The sequence below is a fragment of the Bombina bombina genome, chromosome 5, assembly GCF_027579735.1.
Source record: "Bombina bombina isolate aBomBom1 chromosome 5, aBomBom1.pri, whole genome shotgun sequence".
Classification (NCBI taxonomy): Eukaryota; Metazoa; Chordata; class Amphibia; order Anura; family Bombinatoridae; genus Bombina; species Bombina bombina.
Genome location: NC_069503.1, coordinates 543229746 through 543253406, shown reverse-complemented (window position 1 = coordinate 543253406; position 23661 = coordinate 543229746). Strand labels below are relative to the sequence as shown.

General features: G+C 39.2%; 1 protein-coding gene across 6 annotated transcripts in view; it reads left to right on the top strand.

Moving 5' to 3' along the window:
- LOC128660571 (triple functional domain protein) overlaps positions 1–23661 on the top strand; it is a 763036-nt gene that overhangs the window by 254932 nt on the left and 484443 nt on the right. For all 6 annotated transcript variants that reach the window (XM_053714497.1, XM_053714496.1, XM_053714493.1 and 3 more), the window contains exon 2: positions 10065–10139. In XM_053714497.1, the coding sequence (XP_053570472.1) occupies positions 10065–10139 (75 nt within the window). The remainder of the gene's footprint in view (positions 1–10064; positions 10140–23661) is intronic.

The window sequence follows — 23661 nt, the reverse complement described above, 5'->3', positions numbered from 1 at the left end:
ATGGGCACAAGCTCACAGGGTAAATGTATACTAGTCTGTGATTGGCTGTCTGTCACATGATACAAGGAGCCGGAAAATGGGAGAAAAAAATACATTTGTCAGAAAAAAAATCTACTGCTTATCTGAAATTCAGAGTAGGTGTTATTGCCTTGTATTTATTATGAACTTATTAATTATGAAATTCTACTGCATTGAGTGGTCCTTTTAAAGGGACATTGTACACCCATATTTTTTTGGACTATCACATTTAATGTTTAATGTAATGTAAGTCAGCAAAGTTGTAATACTGTCAGAAGCTTATGTGTATTATTATTCTATCATCTATCTATATATATATCTATATCTATCTATCTATATATATATATATATATATATATATATATATATATATATATATATATATATATATATATATATATATATAATTTATCTTTTCTTAAATAAAGATGCCTGTTTTCATTTCCCTCACCAAGCCCAAGCTGCCTGTGTGTATGTGTGTTGCATTGATAGAGTTAAACGTGTTTTTGATTGGGGAGCTTGTTTTTGGCTGTTACAGGGATTTCCTACACAGCGCCATCTAGAGCTTTTCCAGCTAAATACGGCAAGCAGCCGCAGTAAGAGAGAGGCTCCTCGTTGTATTGCAGATTGACCTGGTTATGAAAGGATGACATCATCCCATATAAACGGCTGCTGGCTCAGTGATTTGTTCTGATGTGCAGAGAAATTGCTGCAGTTATTTATGTACATACAATTGTTACACGCTTTTCAAACCAATTAAAAATGTAATTGATAGGAGTGAATAATTGCAAAAGTGTTCCAGGAAAGGTGTGGGTGATTATAGAGAATTATTCTAGTCACATTTTTTTTTTTTGGGGGGGGTTCTGTTAGACTCCAGCATACTATTTATCATAAAATCTTCATATAAATTATTATAAATACAGTTTGTAGTCTAAACTCTTGTCAAGCAGTATCAAGAGTCATCTTATGATAATTTTGTTGTTCATGTTTTGATGTTTTGATGTAACCAAATATTATCCATGTTTCTAGTAACTTGTACAAGCTGCAGAGTATTACATTAATATGGTTGGTTTTGCTTATTAAAACCATCACCCAATTTTTGCAAGAAGAAGCCCATTCAAATGAACTGAGCCCACATGAAGGTTAGACTTGCTTATCTTCTCTCTTTCTCTCTCTATACAAAAAAACAATACTTTGATACTGAAAAGTATTATGGGGTGCGGTTTTCAGTGTCCAAAACCAGCTATTGTGATTATAAGAATACATTTTCAGTACATTTAATATACTGCTGCTGGTATAAAATTATTAGGAAGAAAACTTGCGTGGAAAATGACAATGTCCCTTTAAAATTGTGTGTGTTACAATATAAAGGGCATATAATTTAAAGGGACACTGAACCCAAATTTTTTCTTTTGGTGTTCAGATAGAAGATGAAATTTTAAGCAAGTTATCAAATTTTCTTAATTCTCCTGGTATCTATTTGAAATGCAAGAATTTAAGTTTAGATGCCGGCCCATTTTTGGTGAACAACCTGGGTTGACCTTGCTGATTGGTGGATAAATTCATCCACCAATAAAAAAGTGCTGTCCAGAGGTCTGAACAAAAAAAAAGCTTAGATGCCTTCTTTTTCAAATAAAGATAGCAAAAGAACAAATAAAAATTGATAATAGGAGTAAATTAGAAAGTTGCTTAAAATTGCATGCTCTATCTGAATCATGAAAGAAAAAATTTGGGTTCAGTGTGCCTTTAATTTGCTCTAAATTGTGTTAGCTTTTTATGTGTGTTTAGCAGGAAATCCTGTGGCAATGTTTTTAATAGACATGATCTTTCATTTATAGATGCAGAGGTTTCAAAACTGTATTTTAATTATAGAGCAGGGTCATAAAACCCAATTGTTTTCATTCATGCAATTTCAAACAACTTTTCAATTAATTTTTATTAGCTAATTTGTTCTTCTGGTATCTTTGATGGAAAAACATTCCAAGGTATTCTGATAAACTGGGAGCTAGCTGCTGATTGGTGGCTGCACATATATGCCTGTTATTGACTTACCAGTGGGTTCAACTAGCTCTCAGTAGTGTACTGCTCCTTCAATAAACGATACCAAGAGAATGAAACAAAATTGATAATGGAAGTAAATTGGAAAGTTGTTTAAACTTGCGTGCAAATTCTTGTAAAAGAAATCACACAAAATCTTTAGGATTTTTTTTAGACCTTGTATTATAATGTACGAGTCTCTGTTTCACATAACAATCACTAAGAGCTCAATTTATCAATCCATGGCAGACATAGTCTGCCCTGTCTACCCTACCTCTCCTCTGGCTGGCAGGATTACGCTGCCTTCATTTAACATTGCACACAATCTTTCATTTGTGTTTGTGTGCAACCCCGCCCCCTGCCCACGCACAGCCAATCACATGCGGGTAGGAGCTATCGATCTCCTCGGTCGGAAGAGACCGGGAAGATTTAAATTCATCACCTAACCTGGAGTCAAAGTGGAGAAAAGGGCTTGAGAAAACATAGCAACATAAACATTTTTCAAGATTTGTTTTGAAAATATCTTTTTTAAAGGCCTTGCTGTACCAATGAGACTTCTTAGATAATCTTGCCTTAGCGGGGAGCTTTACACAATGAGTGATAAGGTCAGGAAGACTTTGTGTATATAGAGAGATACGATAATGATGTCTGATCTTCCTGCATGCCATTAATTAGGTTGTGGTTTCAAAAACATCTATTTCATGTAGAAAAATAAACCTAATGCAGCAATTTCCCCATACGTTTTAAACACTGGAGCTGGTATAACAAGTCTTTTAATAACAATTTAACAGTCCCTTTAAACTCTTGAGTTGAGGAGATTCTGTTTGGAATTGTGTGATCAATTCAATTAAGTAGAAATGTGTATTCTTTTTATGGAAACTGTACAGTTAATTGTGATCCATAAGGCCCTGTCAGAATCATGGCAACATGACTATGCCTTGTGGTATTTAAAGGGGCATTAAACTGCTGTGCACATAGGGTTGTCACCTCGGCCTGGAGTTAAGAAGTTATACCTGCTGCAGGGTGTGCAGGGAGGAATATGAATAGTGCTGTTCAGAGTCACTATTTAACTATAGAGTTAAAATTCATGTTTCTACCTGCACACCCTGCAGCATGTGTAACTCATAAGTGTCCAGGAAAACATGGCTGAGGTGGCAACCCTATGAGCACAGCTACAAAAGAATATTTTATACTCACTATGTTGCATTTCATCCTGTTCCTGCAGCTCTTTACAAATTAATTCTCTTGTATTAATAACTTAAAGGTGCCAGGTACTGAAGCTCTGCCTCTTTGTACTGGGAGCTGCCATCTTGGAGATCAAATATTCTCACAGTCTGTGACAGAAGCTGTGCACACTCACAGATCTTTGATATTGTCCTCCTTTTTTTTTTTTACAGCTGTATAATATGCTTCAGGTTAGTGTGCATGATACATAATGTGAGCTTTACATTTTTGCATTTGTTACACAGTTTTAAAGTTGCACAAAATATATAAAAACAAAACAAACCCCCCAACAATAATATAGAGCAATACAGCAGCTGCAAAATGTACAACTCCTGCTTTGTATCATGCACGCTAACCTGAAACACTTTATACAGCTGTAAAACGTAGGCAATATTACTGATTGGATATTACTGAGTTTGCACAGCTTATGCCATAGGCTGTGAGAATACCTGAGGTCCAAGATGGCAGCCCCCAGAAAATGAGAGGCGGAGTTTCAGTATATGGCACCTTTAAGCGTACATATGTATGCTTGTGTGTGTGTATGCTTGTGTATGTGTATATATGTATGCTTGTGTGTGTGTATGTGCATGTGTGTAAATGTATGCTTGTGTGTGCATGTGTGTAAATGTATGCTTGTGTGTGTGTAAATGTATGCTTGTGTGTGTATGTGTGTAAATGTATGCTTGTATGTGTGTAAATGTATGCTTGTATGTGTGTAAATGTATGCTTGTGTGTGTGTGTGTGTGTATGTGCATATGTGTAAATGTATGCTTGTGTGTGTGTGTGTGCATGTGTGTAAATGTATGCTTGTGTGTGTGTGCATGTGTGTAAATGTATGCTTGTGTGTATGTTCATGTGTGTAAATGTATGCTTGTGTGTATGTGCATGTGTGTAAATGTATGCTTGTGTGTATGTGCATGTGTGTAAATGTATGCTTGTGTGTATGTGCATGTGTGTAAATGTATGCTTGTGTGTATGTGCATGTGTGTAAATGTATGCTTGCTTGTGTGTGTGTGTGCATGTGTGTAAATGTATGCTTGCTTGTGTGTGTGTGTGCATGTGTGTAAATGTATGCTTGTGTGTGCATGTGTGTAAATGTATGCTTGTGTGTGTGTATGTGCATGTATGTTAATTTATGCTTGTGTTTGTGCATGTGTGTAAATGTATGCTTGTGTGTGTATGTGTGTAAATGTATGCTTGTATGTGTGTAAATGTATGCTTGTGTGTGTATGTGTGTAAATGTATGCTTGTATGTGTGTAAATGTATGCTTGTATGTGTGTAAATGTATGCTTGTATGTGTGTAAATGTATGCTTGTGTGTGTGTAAATGTATGCTTGTGTGTGTGTGTGTATGTGCATATGTGTAAATGTATGCTTGCTTGTGTGTGTGTGTGTGCATGTGTGTAAATGTATGCTTGCTTGTGTGTGTGTGTGTATGTGTGTAAATGTATATGTATGCTTGCTTGTGTGTGTGTGTGTGTATGTGTGTACATGTATGCTTGCTTGTGTGTGTGTGTATGTGCATGTGTGTAAATTTATGCTTGCTTGTGTGTGTGTATGTGTGTAAATGTATGCTTGCTTGTGTGTGTGTGTATGTGCATGTGTGTAAATGTATGCTTGCTTGTGTGTGTGTGTGTGCATGTGTGTAAATGTATGCTTGCTTGTGTGTGTGTGTATGTGCATGTGTGTAAATGTATGCTTGCTTGTGTGTGTGTGTGCATGTGTGTAAATGTATGCTTGCTTGTGTGTGTGTGTGCATGTGTGTAAATGTATGCTTGCTTGTGTGTGTGTGTGTGTGCATGTGTGTAAATGTATGCTTGCTTGTGTGTGTGTGTGTGCATGTGTGTAAATGTATGCTTGCTTGTGTGTGTGTGTGTGCATGTGTGTAAATGTATGCTTGCTTGTGTGTGTGTGTGTGTGTGTGTATGTGCATGTGTGTAAATGTATGCTTTTGTTTGTGTGCATGTGTGTATGTGTGAGAAAATGTGAGAAATAACGTGTATATATCATACAATCACTCCATACACCCTTACCAAATACACTGCATATATAATTTGAGGAAAATATGCTAATAAAATAGTTTTTTACCATTTGTCAATAAAAAAAAATGTCCCCAGATTTCATTTTAAAAATCTGGTCACCTTACTTTAAGAAAGTAGTCTAGTTAGGAGAATGTTTTTAGTTAACTGTACCTTATGGTATGTCTGAGCTTGCATGAGGTCACCAATATCTTGAAGGGGGAAAAAATGAACACTTCCTAAACAGAATTTGTACATTACAGTAATTATTCATTTGCTGGCTGTTAAAACGTGTTGTATAGTGTAAAAAGGATTTAGAAATGAAATCCATGTGCCTACATGCATTCATCAAGGGTTTGTTGACCAGTAACCATGACAACAACAAAAAATTACCCAGGGACCTACCACTCTCTACAAAGTCTTTTATGTGGAAGACTGCAATATTGCTTTTGAGGCACTACAGTAAATCTATAGAATGACAATCTTCACATCATTTAGCATTCATTGTCCTTGTGATTGCTGTCTCTATTTTGCTCAAAATGAATTTCAGTATGAATGTTACGGTTTCCTCTGGGAAGGATTTTATTAAGTGGATATGTAACAGATAAAATTAACCTCATCATTTAACAATAATCCCACATTAAGGGTTAAGACTGATTATTGGGTGTGTTTGCTTTCTCTGTTAGATAAAATTTAGTAAACCAGTGAAAAATGATGGAATGACAAAATGTGACATACTGATTACATTTGCACATATTTCTACATTAGAGCAATTACCTTTCTGCATCTTAAAGAAGCATTATAGTAAATTTCAAATGAATAAGAATAATATATTTATAAGACTAGATTTTTGCAATGCAGTTCATTCTTGCAGTGTAGAGTGCAGACCTACTGGGCATGTACTTAATTGCCCCTCTTATTCCCTTGGCAACAGGCATTATTTATTTAATTTTTCTTTGAGAGTTTGCACATGTGGACTAAAACTGCTTTGGAAGTATTGCTTCTTTAAAAGGACAAAAAACCCAAACTTTTTCCTTTCATGATTCAGATAGACAATACAATTTCAAACAACTTTCTAAGTTACTTATATTATCTAAGTTACTTCATTATCTTGGTATCCTTTAAGAAGCAGCAATGCACGACTGGGAGCTAGCTAGAATGGATTGTGTAAGCCAATATCACATGGTATGTGCAGCCACCAATCAGTAGCACCTGAGCGTACCTAGGTATCCTTTTCAATAAAGGATATCTAGAGAACAAGCCATATTAGATAAGAGAAGTATATAAGAAAGTTGTTTAAAATCATATAGTCTATTTGAATCATGACAGAAATAATTTGGGTTTCATGTCCCTTTACAGTAAATAAAAATGTACATATAATTTTTTTTTAAATTATGTACATTTTGGTTTATTCTCGAGTAGTTAAAAGCGATGCTTTATAGTTAATCTGCGCCTTTAAAGGGAAACAATTTAAAAAAAGCAAATAATGTATTGTGTGAACCAGTGCAAAGGTGCATATGTTTCAGTGTGAGCTATTTAATGGGCACACCACCTGGCTGATTTTAAACCAATATTTAGCTTGAGTTAGCTAATGTTATTTTTTTTCTCAATGGTTATTGTACAAATTATTATTAAATCAGTTTGTTAAACCATGCAGTGAATTGTACTTTGTAGCTTTAAAGGAACATGAAACCCAAAATTTTTCTTTCATGATCTAGATAGAGAATACGGTTTCAAACAACATTTCAATTTACTTGTATTATCGAATTTGCTTCATTCTTTAGATATCCTTTGTTAAAGAAATATCAGTGCACATTGGTGAGCCAATACACGAGACATCTATGTGCAGCCACCAATCAGCAACTACTAAAAATATTTAGATATGCTTTTCAACAAAGGATATCAAGAAAATGAAAAAAAAATTAGAAGTAAATTGGAAAGTTATTTAAAATTGCATGCTCTTTCTTAACTATAAAAGAAAAAAAAAAGGGTTTCATGTCCCTTTAAGTAACATTTATTAATAACAGAAAATGTAATAAAATTGAAAAATATTACACTGTGTTAACCAATCGCCAACTAGCTCCCAGTAGTGAATTGCCGTTCTTAAGCCTACCTGAGTATGCTTTTCTACAAAGGATACCAAGACAGTTATATAAATTTGATAACCTGACCCATGGAAATTTTGACTTTCAGTTCTGTTCTGGTTATATGTTTTTTTTACTGTATTACAAGCAATGTGAATATAAACCCCCTTATTACAGTAATTTATTCTTGACACTAAAGTTAAGTACTTTCCAATTCTGTGACTCATATATACCTGCTTGTTAGATACAGTTGTATGTAAGTAGAGATGTTTAACAAATAGTACATATCACCAATAAAATAAACCTCCTTGTATAATTAAATACTTATAAAAAAAAAACTCCCTTGTATTACTAGAAATATTGAACAATGGCAGCTTCAAACTGTTTTAAAACTCCAGGTTCCATGTACATAAATACATACAATGGTATTGAGCCAGTTGTTAATTTCTGTGAGTGCACTTCTCTCTGTATGTATTTATGATACATACAACATACATACATACATACAGAGAGAAATGCACTCACAGAAATGAACAACTGGCTCAATACCATTGTTAGCCTTGTTCTATCCACCTGGGTGCAACTTCTGTTAACCCAGTAATGCTTTTCACAGAGTAGAACTTTCCTGTAGTATATCGGTCTGATCCCGCCTATTATGGTCAGTTCAGCACTGAAATACCAGGCAATTCCTCTCTAAACAAGGAACACAGCAATCCAAGACAATCGTTTCGGCCTTCATTGGGCCTCGTCAGTGAGGTGTAGCCATATTCCTCTACACTGAGCAAGGAGTTCACGTCTGGTTGCCCCTTTTTCCCATAGGGAGACTAAATACATACAGAGAGAAGTGCACTCACAGGAACCAACAACTGGCTCAATACCATTGTTAGCCTGTTCTATGGCGATTTACCACCTGGGTGCAACTTTTTAGCCCAGTAATGCTTTTCACAGAGTAAAACTTTCCTGTAGTATATCAATCTGATCCCGCCTATATATACACACACACCAAAGGAAGGCAGGCACTCTCCGGATTTAAATTGGGGTAATCTTTTTAATCCCTTGTGATGTTTTGGGATATATATATATATATATATATATATATATATATATATATACATATACAGTATCTCACAAAAGTATGTGTAAAGTAGTGAGTGTACAGCCTGTATGACAGTGTAAATTTGCTGTCCCCACAAAATAACTCAACACACAGCCATTAATGTCTAAACTGTTGGCAACAAAAGTGAGTACACTCCTAAGTTGAAATGTCCAAATTGGACCCAGTTAGCCATTTTCCCTCCCAGGTGTCATGTGACTCGTTAGTGTTACAAGGTCTCAGGTGTGAATGGGGAGCAGGTGTGTTAAACTTGGTGTTATCGCTCTTACACTATCTCATACTGGTCACTGGAAGTTCAACATGGCACCTCATGGCAAAGAACTCTCTGAGGATCTGAAAAAAAATTATTGTTGCTCTACATAAAGATGGCCTAGGCTATAAGAAGATTGCCAAGACCCTGAAACTGAGCTGTAGCACAGTGGGCAAAACCATACAGCGGTTTTACAGGACAGGTTCCACTCTGAACAGGCCTCGCCATGGTCGACCAAAGAAGTTAAGTGCACATGCTCAGTTTCATATCCAGAGGTTGTCTTTGGGAAATAGACGTATGAGTGCTGCCAGCATTGGTACAGAGGTTGAAGGGGCGGGGGGGGTCAGCCTTTCAGTGCTTGGTCCGATGAGACCAAGATAAACTTATCTGGTTCAGATGGTGTCAAGCGTGTGTGGCGGCAACCATGTGAGGAGTACAAAGACAAGTGTGTCTTGCCTACAGTCAAGTATAGTGGTGGGAGTGTCATGGTCTGGGCCTGCATGAGTGCTGCCGGCACTGGGGAGCTACAGTTCATTGAGGGAACCATGAATGCCAACATGTACTGTGACATATTGAAGCAAAGCATGATCCCCTCCCTTTGGAGACTGGGCCGCAGGACAGTATTCCAACATGATGATAACCCCAAACACACCTCCAAGACGACCACTGCCTTGCTAAAGAAGCTGCAGGAAAGGTGATGGACTGGCCAAGCAAGTCTCCAGACCTAAACCCTATTGAGCATCTGTGGGGCATCCTTAAACGGAAGGTGGGGGAGCGCAAGGTCTATAACATCTACCAGCTCTGTGATGTCGTCATGGAGGAGTGGAAGAATACTCCAGTGGCAACCTGTGAAGCCTTAGTGAACTCCATGCCCAAGAGGGTTAAGGCAGTGCTGGAAAATAATGGTGGCCACATAAAATATTGACACCTTGGGCCCAATTTCCACTTAGGGGTGTGCTCACTTTTGTTGTCAACGGTTTAGACATTAATGGCTGTGTGCTGAGTTATTTTGCGGGGACAGCAAATTTGCACTGTTATACAGGCTGTACACTCACTACTTTACATTGTTGCAAACTGTAATTTCTTCAGTGTTGTCACATGAAAAGTTATAATAAAATATTTACAAAAATGTAAGGGGTGGTACTCACTTTTGTGAGATACTGCATATATGTATTTATATATGCACATTATACATACATACATACATTATACATACATACACACACATGCAGGCATGTCCCTTTTTAGGGTCTATTTTCCCCTATTTTGCTGCAGATCAGTTATTCATCTTGTTTTTTTTTCTTCTTTTTGTTCTACAGGATTTCGGAAGAATGATGAATTAAAAGCTATGGAAGTATTACCAATTTTAAAAGAAAAAGTTGCATACCTGTCAGGTAAGTAGTGTATTTTTTTGCCTGTGCCTGTTATTTTATTATTTTAATTCATGTTATAAATTTGTGAAACATTTGTAAAAGTAATAAAGTAAAATTTCAGCATTGGTTATCCTGCCTTTATAGCTTGTTTGCTATTTCTAAAAAAACGTTTCTACACAGTCCAACACTGATACATACAAACAGTTTATTTTTGTTTTAAAAAAAAAAAAGTGCCGGCACTCATTGATTGATATGTTGTGCTCAGTAACTTTGAGAAATGCAAAGCAGTGGCGTCACTAGGGTTGGTGTCACCCGGTGCGGTAAGTTATGGTGTCACCCCCCCCCCCAGAAAGCAGACACACACAAAAACACAGGCAAACACACATTCAAACACTCAGACACACTTAAAACATACTCAGATGCACACACAAACACTCGGAAACACACTCAGACACACACACAAAAACACACACACAAAAACACTGAGACACACACACACAAAAACTCAGACACACACATACAAAATATGTAAACTGCACTGCATGGGGGGGGCGGAGTTAGCCCTGAGCCTCAGCGGTCGCATATTACCTTAGCTCCGGCTATTCATTGTCAATATATATACATTTGGCTGCTCAGCTCGGGCTACTTTTTACTTACAAAGCACCTACTAGTTCAGGAACTTCAAATGGGAACTCTGAAATGCGGAGGACATTGTGGGGCAAGCACTTACACAAGATTTGGTGGCGCTACCTAGTGAGGCCTTTGGAGTGCGGCCATTTTTTCCACTACATGAGGCGCAGAAAAGTAAGATACTGAGAAGACCTTTCTGAGGGCACTGCACCTATTACTTTACGAGTGTCTGTAGCCGCTATGGGAACTACTTTATATCTTCTGGACGCCATCAGGGATCTCCTCAGAGAATACCAACTTACCTTTTCAGAGTCTCTGAAATCCGCTTTTGCCCTGCTTGCTGCAGATAGTTCATTGGACTCCCCAGTAAAGCCGGGTGATGCGCTATCACACAGCCTGACTCAAGATGACAATATATTACAGGGCGGGAATTTACCCTCCACTAAAGTGCCGGGAGACTTCTACCTGGCATCGGATGCTTATGAGAGTCAGAAGGGGGAGCGGAATCCCTGTATTTACACACAACCTCTACTGAACCCCATAATACTGACCAAGAGCAAAGCACATAGCGAGGACGCTAATTACCATCAGAATACTCCTCACATGGGTCTTAAAATGGTGTCATTGCCGGATCAACTTTCCCTCCGGCATGCACAACCTCCCCAGATTCAGGTAACCCAGCGCACGCACACTGTCCAACGGATGGATTCCTGTTGCGCCCCATTAAGTGACCGAGCCTGTTCTACTAATATTATCTGGGACTGGAGACTTGGGAGACTTACTGATGCTGAGCCCAAAACTGGAGTGGGGTAAAGTGATTCTGTCTGTTATTTTGATCGTAGTGTCAAAGCTGGACTGGTACTTCTCTGTTTAAGGACTGGACCCTCTTCCATTACTATAATGTACTGAACGGACTCAAAGTATATAAGATCAGCTTGTCTTAACTACTATTTAAATAGGAGCTCAAAACTGAGATCGCTGTCTATGCTGTTCCTATATGACGATCTCTCGATCTGAGCTCTCTCTGGACAGCCACACAACACTACTGTACAGATAGCAGGAGCTGGTTACCTTTATGTGGTTCTGAGTAGTTGGGAATAGTGATATACTTCTTATGAACGCTGTATTTTGCCACTATGGAGACTTTGATAAAGCACATGCAGGTATTTTGGTTTAGAGTTCAACCTGCCCTTTATTAAACTGCTGATCCACTTGATATAACTCACCTAATCTTGAACAAAACATTTTTCTCCACTGGACTCTGTGCCAACATTTGATGGCCCTGGTTTTGAGAATAATTCTGCTCTATCAGTTAATATTGCTGTTTACAATGTGCTTATAGCTGTTTTACATGTTTGTTAATAGTTAAGAAAACTACCTTTCATTGTTCTCAGGAGATACATTATACAGTTGACTACTCTCAGCCTGACCCCGTATAATATTTTACATGGTTTATCCAACCACAGTTAATCTTTTTGGGATGAAAATACTGTTTTGGGGCTAAATCAACCACAAATAGTGACACTGTGAAGACATGTACTCTGTCTACTACTAGACAACTTAAAGCACCCTTTTAGTACTTGATCATAGTTGGAAAATGTTGTAACCTCTGTATGCAGTTGCATCACAACACCTGTAGTACCCATGATAAGAGTGAAGTGACCCTATTGCCAGGGTATCTCACCATATCACAATATCCTGCATATGAATGAGCCTATAGCACTACTTTACTATTTTAACAATGTTCTATGTCAGTTCTCAGACAAAAAGATGTTTGTTGATATACCCCAACTGTTATATTTATCACATCAATCTATACCATTAGTTAACACAGGACTTTCAGCCAGCATATTTAGACTACCCAATATTGTTTTCTGACAATAAGAGAAATGGGTGCAGCATTTTGGGATATCACTACAATTTATTTTGTGACTATGTTTTCCATGTTATCTCTGTTTGCTATTGTGTGCTTTATATAGTTTTCAATTCATGAATGCTTAAACATTATTTTCTTGTTTTAAAACATCTTTTACAAGACTCAATATTTGCCAGGATCTTACAGTTAGAATTTTATACTCACTTCTACTATATGTTACAGTGCCTCCATGGGGAAATAATATAAATGCTCAGAACATATCGATAACATTTACCATGGGCTTAGGCTTGATACACATACCAAGTGCAGTACCCATGATTCAGGCACACTAGCTCCAAATGATCTACCCTGCTGAAATATAATGCAATAGGTAATGTAAGCGACAATTTAAAGTGTAGAGATTATGAACCCCTATCCCTGACTCTAACTGCTCCCATCTGGCCTTTCATTTATACAACATAGTTGAGAAATAGGGAAGACGGGTCAAATCTGGACTGAGTTGGGCACGACCTCACTGGATAATAGAGATCCTACATTTGTGCTGAATAATGGAACTTTGTGTATGATGCTGCAGGGCATAGGGCCCATGCCCTGTGGCAGATTTATACTATATCTTCCCGCATGTTTCCCCACCTACGTAACTGGACATTGATCTCCTAAACTCCCTATACATGTCTGAGGAGTTATGCCCAACTGTTTTACTTGAGAAAGTCCCAGCTCTCTGTGTTTTAGTATGTTTACTGATACAAGTTCCTGTCTAGACCTACAGTCAGAGCAAATAATGTACAGAGGACTGCCTGCATATCTGAATGGCCCACCTACCTGTTAAACTGCCCAGTACACTACTAGGATATAAGCTCTTATTTACATAAAACAATGCTCTCCGCTTACCTAGTGGAGTTCATCAGTTAATTAATATTGGTTGGTCTCCTGATGGATAGATTTTTCCCACTGCCATACTGATATTGGTTGTTAATTATTTTTTCTTTTATATTCTTGACCTGAGTCTACTTTTTGGGGCTTCACATTACCAACAATTTGGGCGCTGATACAATGTCCCTTGGATCACCGCAGAGTAGTGCTATATTTTGATATCCTGGTGACCCATTGATATTTATGTATTGTATACCCTATATAGTGCAAAGTATATGTAGAACGAACATCTTTGTTTCTGCAGCTACTGGGCGTATAATCCTTTTTATTGGCTGCACCCACTGGTTATACTCTGGGACCTCCTAAATATTGGTTCATTATGTAATGTATCTGTATAATATGTACAGGGGAACAGCAGACTCTCTCTTTATCTACTTATTTGCCTATGTTAGACATTTAATCTTGTATGACCCATATAACAGTTATCTAGAATGTAAGAAAAAAGCCTTAGTGGGGGCTGGTCCTACACTGGGGCTATTTCAAATAGTCTCCCTCTTCATAATATTATGAATGAGCTACTCAACCGGTGCCAGGCTCAATGCCTGAAACATCTAGGCCTTTTTATGCAGAGTAAGCCACTGACTCATCTTTCAATTAGCCCACTCCCATATGTCCTTTGATAACCCAGATGCTCGTTAAACTCTTAGAATGGCTATGGTGCTTTGGTTATATATTTTGTTTACCACACTGAAATTAACGCCCCCCCCCACAATGCACCTCCTATACCAGGAGGGTTAACTATGCGGTTTCTCTAACCAATACCGCACCCTAAATTCCTTTTTATGACTATATCTTGCAATACAAAATATTAGTGACATTACTTTTCCCCCCAAGCCTAGCAAGATTGGATTGCCTAGCATTATTATCTTTTTTCACAAACCGAAGAAAAATAGCATTACAGAAAAATAACCTACAAAATCCGAGGTCATAATGATGAGATCCAAGAGTGGTCTCTCTTTTTCCTTTTACCTTCCCTCACTTACAGTCATTTCCCTTATGCTTGGTCCATGAAGGACCTCTAGTGTGGATTAGAGAAGGTTCCCTTCCATATAGGCATTGCATACTAACTTTGTTGTTTTGTTTATGTTCTATTATGTAACACTTTCAGAAAGCTTACTGTATGCCAATTTTGTTATATACCTATGTTGTTTGTATGCCTATTTTGAGTACCTCAATAAAAACTGTTTAAAAAAAAATAATATTTAAAATAATAATAAGTCCAATAAAACCAAAAAAAAAACAAAAAAAACTGCACTGCATTAATTATAAAGCTCATGCCTAGAGCTGCTCCCTGGCTCAGCAGAGCATCAAATGAAAGATAAACAGAGCACTCTAAAAATAAATCACTAAAGAAAAGTTTTAGGTGCAAACTATGAAAATTCTGCTCTCTGACTCTGTTCCAAGTCTGTCAGTGCACAGCCCCGGGCCGCGTGCCTACCGCTTCTTATGGCCAATCACCTCTGCACTCTGCCCACCCCCAGACCCCCGCCCGCCCTCCTACCTGTTCAGTGTGCACTTAGTGTACCGTAACCGTAATGGTCTGGTGGGCATCATACGTGGCTCCTTCACTTTAAAGACAGTGTCAAACAGTCATGCGGTCATGTGCCAGGCATCCCCTCATGATTTGCCAGTTCCCGTTTAGAGAGACAGCACAGCAGTGAGTGACTCCACTGCTCCACATGTCACTGAGCAGTGAGCACAGATAGGCAGGCAGGTTTAGGCTAGCAGCGCAACTTTGCAAGCCCCACGGCATGCCCACAACATTCATAGCGAAATTGGGCAGGGGAGAAGCAAAGTACAAACAAGCAAAAGCAGCCGGGAAAACTATTTGTTGAAATTGCAGCACTGGCTCAAGGGGCAAAAAAATTGTGTGTCTACATCTTCCCCAGTCCCACTAATGTTCACAAATGCCAGCCCCTCTAATAAAAAAAATCTATGCATCTCAACATTGTATTTCTTTGAATTTCAATAAAATTTAAAAAAAAATAAAAAAAAAAAAAAAATTTTTTTTTTTTTTTTTTTTGGTGTCACCCCCTGGTGGGTGTCACCCGGGTGCGGCCCGCCCCCCCAGCCCCCCCCTAGTGACGCCACTGATGCAAAGGGACAAAGTAATTAAACAAATGCTTGATACACTTTGCAGCCCCCTCTTGTGAAAACTAGAGTGTTTACATAACGATTACAAAGCTCGCCGCTCAGGTGAGATGATTATAAGATATCTCGTCAGCATGGAGAGGTCCCTAAAAAAGTGTTAAACACCTTTCTAATTAAAAGTGTGTTTCTAACCGTTTGTGAATGAGGGACACCTATACATTACAATATAAGGTCTAAAAAATCCCAAAGATCTGCAGGATTTCTCTCCATGGCAGCAAGGTTTTGAAAATCAGTCGCTAACAATGAAACCCAAACCACTATATTTTTTTCTGTAGGGTAGTGACTCATCCCTCCCTCTCCCTTCAAAACTAATTTCCCATAGTATAGAGAGGCACCCTTCCCCCTCACTGAGCCAATGAAAAGAGGTACTTTTATAGCCACCAATCACCAGCAAGTTTCCAATAGTGCATTGCTGCTCTGGTGTTGCCTTTGCACAAGTTAGTAACTAAATGATGTGACATGAAACAATTTTACTTCTGCTCTGAGAAATTAACATGCTTTTGTAGGTTCTGTTAATTTATCATCAAGATTCTGTTTTCCCTTTTCCTTCCTAAGATAAGGGAGAGTCCACAGCTTCATTCCTTACTGTTGGGAAATACAACACATGGCCCCCAGGAGGAGGCAAAGACTCCCAGGCCAAAGGCTTAAATATCCCTACAACTTCCTCTTTACCCCAGTTATTCTTTGCCTTTCGTCACGATGCGCCCAGGGGCAGATTCCTACTCTCGAACCTGGTTCGGGACCTATCCTCTTTAGGAGGAGTTGTCCCGGTGCCTATTGAAGAAAAAGGTTTGTGGTTTTATTCAAACATTTTTGTGGTCCCAAAGAAGGAGGGAACTTTCTGCCCAATTCTGGACCTAAAGTGCTTAAACAAATTTCTCAGTGTCCCTTCCTTCAAGACAGAGACGATAAGGTCCATCCTTCCTTTAGTTCAGGAAGGCCAGTTTATGACCACTATAGATCTGAAGGACGCTTACCTTCATGTTCCAATCCACAGGAAAAACTTTCAGTTCCTGAGGTTTGCATTTCTGGTAAAAAAACTTCTGGTTCATTGCCCTTCCATTTTGCCTAGCTACTGCTCCAAGAATCCTTACAAAGGTTCTGGGGGCCCTTCCGTTTGGCCTAGCTACTGCTCCAAGAATCCTTACAAAGGTTCTGGGGGCTCTTCTTGCTGTTGCCAGAACTCAGGGTATTACAGTAGCCCCATACTTGGATGATATTCTGGGGCAAGCGCCATCTTGTCGTCTTACGGAAGAATGCTCAGAGTCCCTTCCCAGTCTTCTTCGATCACATGGATGGAAGATAAACTTGGAAAAGAGTTCTCTTATCCCAAGTACCTGGGTGGAATTCCTGAGTACTATGATTGACTCCATATCCATGAGAATATTTCTAACAGACCAGAGACTTTGCAAGCTAACTTTGGCATGTCTTGCCCTCTGGACCTCCTTGAGTCCCTCTGTGACTCAGTATATGGAGGTGATTGGTTTCAGACTTTCACAACTGTGCATGCTGAGGCAGTGGAAGGGCGATCATTCTGATCTGTCTCTACAGATTGTATTAGACAGCTGGTCAAGAGAATCACTCTCTTAGTGGCTCTATCCAGATCATCTGAGGGACGTGCTTCTTAAGACCATCCTGGGAGATTATGACTACGGACATAAGCCTATCCAGATGGGGAGCTGTTTGGGGTGCCAGGAAGGCACAGGGGTTGTGGACTCAGTAGGAGTCCTCCCTCCCGATCAATTTTAGAACTACGGGTAATCTTCAATGCCTTGAAGGCTTGGCCACTTCTGGGTTCGTCCCAGTTTATCAGATTCCAATCAGACACTATATCCTCAGTGGCTTACATCAACCATCAAGGGGGAACGAGAAGTTCCTTGGCGATGAAGGAAGTATCTCAGATTCTGGAGTGGCAAATGCCCACAGTTGTTCACTGTCAGCGATCCACATTCCGGGCGTGGACAACTGGGAGGCTAATTTACTCAGCAGGCAATCCTTCCACCCAGGGAAATGGTCTCTCCATCCCTACGTGTTTGCAGAGAATATGCAGCAAGTGGGGGACGCCGGAAATAGATCTCATGGCGTCCCGTCTCAATACCAAGCTACCCTGGTATACGGGTCGAAGGATCCCCAAGCAAATCTAATAGATGCACTTGCAGTGCCCTGGACGTTCAAACTAATATTTCTTTTTCCTCCATTACCACTTCTTCCTTGAGTGGTGGCCCGCATCAAGCAGGAGCGGGTATCGGTAATTCTGATTGCTCCATTGTGGCCTCGAAGGACGTGGTTCGTGGATCTAGTGGGGATGTCCTCATCTCCTCCGTGGAAGTTACCTTGTCGCAGAGACCTGCTGTTACAAGGTCCATTTGTTCAAAATCTAGATTCTCTGAGGCTGACTGCGTGGAGATTGAACTTTTAGTCTTAGCAAAGAAAGGTTTCTCTGAGAGTGTCATTGATACTCTTATTCATGCTTGTAAACCAATTACTGTGCGTATCTACTACAAAGGGTGGAGGACTTAGTTATTCTGGTGTGAAGAGGGTAGTTTTTCCTGGCACAGAGTTAAGGTTGCCAGGATCTTATCTTTTCTCCAGGAAGGACTGGAGAAGGGCCTTTCTGCTAGTTCCCTGAGAGGACAGATTTTGGCCCTGTCGGTTTTATTGCACAAGAGACTGGCTGAGCTTTCAGACGTGCAGTCCTTTGTTAAGGCTCTGATTAGGATCAGACCTGTGTTTAGATCTGGGGCTCCTCATTGGAGCCTGAAACTTGTTCTTCGTGTTTTGCAACAGGCTCCGTTTGAGCCTCTGCATTCTGTTGACATTAAATTGTTGTCTTGCAAGGTTCTCTTTTTAATGGCTATTGCCTCTGCGTACAGAGTTTCTGAGATCTTTGCTTTTCGATGTGAGTTACCTTATCTGATTTTTCATGCAGATAAGGCAGTTTTACATACCAAATTAGGTTTTCTTCCTAAGGTTGTGTCAGATCGCAACTTCAATCAAGAGATTGTGGTTCCTTCCTTTTGTCCTAATCCTTCTTTATCGAAGGAACGTTTACTTCACCATTTGGATGTGGTTTGCGCCTTGAAGTTCTTTCTTCAGGCTACTAAGGAGTTAATACAATCTTTCGGGAGAAAAGTTTTGCAGGCTGTGGTGTCCTCAGAATTAGGGTCCACCTCTTCCTTTTGGTTCCCTCCCGTTATTCATTCAGTGTCCCCTGGAGCTTGGGTTTAGTTTTCCCAACAGTAAGGAATGAAGTTGTGGACTCTCCCTATCTTAGGAAGAAAAACATAATTTATGCTTAACAGATAAATTCCTTTCCTTCCGGATAGGGAGAGTCCATGGCCCACGCCCATTCTTTCTTGTCTAAGGGCGGGCCCCTATTATTTATCTTATTCTTCTGGCACCATTTATACCCCAATATTTCTCCTACTTTTCCTTGTTCCCTCAGCAGAATGACTGGGGTAATGAGGAAGTGGGAGGGATATTTAAGCCTTAGGCTGTGTTGTCTTTGCCTCCTCCTGGTGGCCAGGTGTTGTATTTCCCAACAGTAAGGAATGAAGCCGTGGACTCTCGCTACCTGGAAGGAAAGGAATTTATCTGGTAAGCACAAATTATGTTTTTTGTGCATTTCTTTAAATGGAAATTGGATTTTCATGCTTTTTGTAAACTGTTATTAGATTTTGTTTAGTTTATGTTTTCATTTTTTTTTTTCCTGCGGTATTCATTTATAAAAATGCTTAATGAATTTAAAACGATGTTGCCTTCCAGCCTAAGAATCTAAATAAAAAAGCCAGTTATAGCTTTAGGTAGAAATAACATTAGTTTAAATAACTTGTTTGATTTTACGCTCTTAGTATTCCACTGCAGTATTCTATCAGTGATTTAGTTGTCTGTGTATGCTTAAGAATAAAAGCAATCTGTAAAGCATGCAGTATATTATGATTTTTTAATCAATAAAGCAATGTAAGAACAATTCCAAGAAATACTGAATGTAAATTTACTTGTACATCTGTAGAACTCATTATGTATCATAGGTAATACATATCTCCATAACACATTCCCCCAAAAATCAGAAGATTATACTTGGTTTGGGGGTCTATAAGCTGGCTTTAGGGTGACCAGGGCTTTTGGTAGTTAAGTGCATGGTCTGGGATGTCTTTGTGTAGAGATAATGCTGGAGCAGTGTCTTTACTATGCTAATAAATATGGGCAAGAGGGAGAGACAGGTTGATATTGCCCTTAAAGGGATATTAAACAGTATGAAACTGTAAAGTAAAATGGTTAATTATGCAATATTTATTATTTATTTTGTTCCCATATCCTGTAATTTGTTTAAATTCCACTGAAGTTTAGACATGGCGGCATCCATTACTCTATAGAACCTAAGTTTTAAGCTTATCTTACTGTCCTGCTGCAAACAATTAGGATCACATATAAAACCGACTAATACAAAAAAGGTTTTGTGAGATAATTAGAAAACTATTTCAAACATGGCAGCACCCATTAATTTATATAATCTAGAGTACTTTATAGAAACTAAACTTTTACACTTTCATCATCAATATTTAAACAAATTATGGTAAAAAAAATCAGCTACATATTATTTTAAGGCTAAGTTTTGCTTTGAATATATCCTTATGTGTAGCATATATCTACTGTTTAATATCCCTTTAAAGGGATATGAAACCCAAAATGTTTCTTTGATGTATAATTTTGAAGCTTTACCAGGTTTAAAATTAAAATGTGCAGAAAGAAAAACAGAAACAATATGGTGAATAAAGATATTTCTCCCCTCTGAAGGTAGAACCTCTGCCTCCCAACAGTCTCTCCCAAAACTGTTTCTGAAATGTGCGTTTGAAAGAAGGTGCTGGTTCACAGAGGGCCCAAAAGATTCACTGGAGCACTGTATCACACAGTCTCCCCCAGGTGTCTCATAGAGATATGTTGTCCCCAAATGCTGTAGGGAAATTTCACAATGGCGTAGTGCATCCAAACAAAGTGAAAAATAAATGTAGATACTCACAGAATATTCGGCTTCTTTATTGAAAGACTCGTAAACAGCTTTGTATTCCAGATAAAAAATAGTTGCTTTTATCTCTCTAGGCTGTGGGCCACCCCTCTGACAAAATTTACATGACAGTGTCCCCCCAGCCCTTTTCTCTTGAATTAAAATTGTAAGATTTATTTTAGTTTTACCTTGGGGTATTAACATCTGATCAACGGTTCACACACCGCTTGATTATTCTGCTCAACTAAAAGAGTGCTTCATTTACTTTTCAATTTGTACTTTGTTACTCCTGTGTTAAACGCAATTTACTGATCGACAACAAATGCAGTCTGAGCGATTTCAACCTTGGTGTCTTTCGTCCATCTACATCCCGCCCTTTCCTTATTCCACCAGGACATGGCAAGTCTTATTGTTGGCTCTTAAAAAACGTTCTATGTTTCACCAAAGTCAGCTGCTGCTTGTGATTTCCATAGTGCCACTGCTCCCGTGCCTCACTTTATATGTTCTACCACACCCCCATTGGCTGACCTGCTTCACAATTAAAAAACACTGCTCTTTTCCCTTAGCACATTTAGCAACTAAAGGGCTTAGTTACCTTTGTGATAGAGGAACTAAGAAAAATATTTTGACAAATATATTTTGAAATGTCATCATTCCATTAATGGCTCACCCTAGTAGCCCTCACTATCTGTAACTGGTCCCTTTTATAGAAGTCGTGACAGGAACCTGAAGTATGAAACATCCTTTTTTTCAGGAGTGAAAAAGTATTTAGCAGAGTCTAAATAGAGTCTAATTTAGAATTATAGAAATTCAAGGTCGGGTTTTAAGTTTATGTCTTAGGATATACATTTCACAACAATGGAGAGCTCAGATGCATATGGAAGATCACAGAAGTTTGCAAATTTTCACTCAAAGTTGAAGTGAGACTATTCCGCTCAGAACAAACCAGTTAGATTTTCTAAGTTACTTATCATGGTTGTATTCTCGGTGAACAAAATATCTGGCATGAGTCAAATAGTGCAGAATTTTGGGGTTCCAAGCAATTTTATAGTTAAAGGGACATTATACACTAGATTTTTCTTTGCGTAAATGTTTTGTAGATGATCCATTTATATAGCCTATACAGTTTAAAAAAATAAAATAAAAAAAAGTATAGTTTTGCTTATTTTTAAATAACATTGCGCTGATTTTCAGACTCCTAACCAAGACCCAAAGTTTTAGGAGAATACTGATGTATACCTACTCCAGCTTGCTCCTCTTTGTGTAAAGGGTCTTTTCATATGCAGAGGAAGAGGGAGTGTCTTCTCTTTTTGTTATAGAACCACTTTCAGTGGGTGTTCCAGCTGACCTTTTTAACAGAACTTTTTGGGCAACTTTATTGAGGGCACACATGGCTTAATTTCTGGGTCTCAGAACCCACATGGCTAGTTATAACTGCTCTGGTGCGGTTCTTTGAGGCTGTAGAGACATCGAGTGAGATGGGCGGGGCCTATTTTTGCGCCTCAGATGCGCAGTTAGTTTATCGCAGCAAGCTCTAACTCCTGAGGGCCCTGGTGGATGTTTTGGGCCAAATCGAAGCTTTAACCCCACATTTACTATCCTTGAGGGCAGGTAGGGCCACAGCAGGGCTGTGGCAAGGTGCTGAGGGTGTTTTTTCCGGATCTGGGCCTATTTTCAATCCGGTTTGCACATTAAAGGGTTAAATGTTAAAATACCTTGTGGGGCAATCTTAACTACATATATTGTGTCTGCTTACAAAATTTTGAAAAATTTGGTGCATGTTTAGGCTGTTTTGCAGAACGTGTATGCTTTAGGGTCTCCTGAAGAAAATATTTGTTCATCAAGGTTTTCTTCTCCAACCTATAGCGTGCATTGTTCCTGTAACTACTGCAGCGTCCTTTTGGTTCGAGGCTCTGGAAGAGGCTCTTCAGGTTGAGACCCCATTAGATGATATTCTGGATATTCTGGATAGAATTAGGGCTCTCAAGCTAGCTAATTCTTTCATTACAGATGCCGCTTTTCAACTGGCTAAATTAGCGGCGAAGAATTCAGGTTTTGCCATTTTAGCGCATAGAGCGTTATGGCTTAAGTCTTGGTCTGCTGATGTGTCATCGAAGGCTAAGCTTTTAGCCATCCCTTTCAAGGGTAAGACCCTATTCGGGCCTGAACTGAAAGAGATCATTTCAGACATCACTGGAGGGAAAGGCCATGCCCTTCCTCAGGATAAAACGAATAAGATTAGGACCAAACAAAATAATTTTCGTTCCTTTCGAAACTTCAAAGGTGGTCCCTCTACCTCTTCCCCTGCTGCAAAGCAAGAGGGGAATTTTGCTCAATCCAAGTCAGTCTGGAGACCTAACCAGACTTGGAACAAGGGTAAACAGGCCAAGAAGCCCACTGCTGCCACCAAGACAGCATGAAGGGGTAGCCCCGATCCGGGAACGGATCTAGTAGGGGGCAGACTTTCTCTCTTCGCTCAGGCTTGGGCAAGAGACGTTCAGGACTCCTGGGCTTTAGAAATCGTAACCCAGGGGTATCTTCTAGATTTCAAAGATTCTCCCCCAAGGGGGAGTTTTGCAGATGATCCAGGAGGGTCCATATATGACCACTGTGGATTTAAAGGATGCGTATCTACACATTCCTATCCATAAAGATCATCACCAGTTCCTCAGGTTTGCCTTTCTGGACAAGCATTACCAGTTTGTGGCTCTTCCCTTCGGGTTGGCCACGGCTCCCAGAATTTTCACAACGGTGTTAGGGTCCCTTCTGGCGGTTCTAAGGCCGCGGGGCATAGCTGTGGCGCCTTATCTGGACGATATCTTAATCCAGGCGTTGACTTACCAACTAGCCAAGTCTCACACGGACATCGTGTTGGCTTTTCTAAGATCTCACGGGGTGGAAGGTGAAGGTAAAAAAGAGTTCACTTATCCCTCTCACAAGAGTTCCAT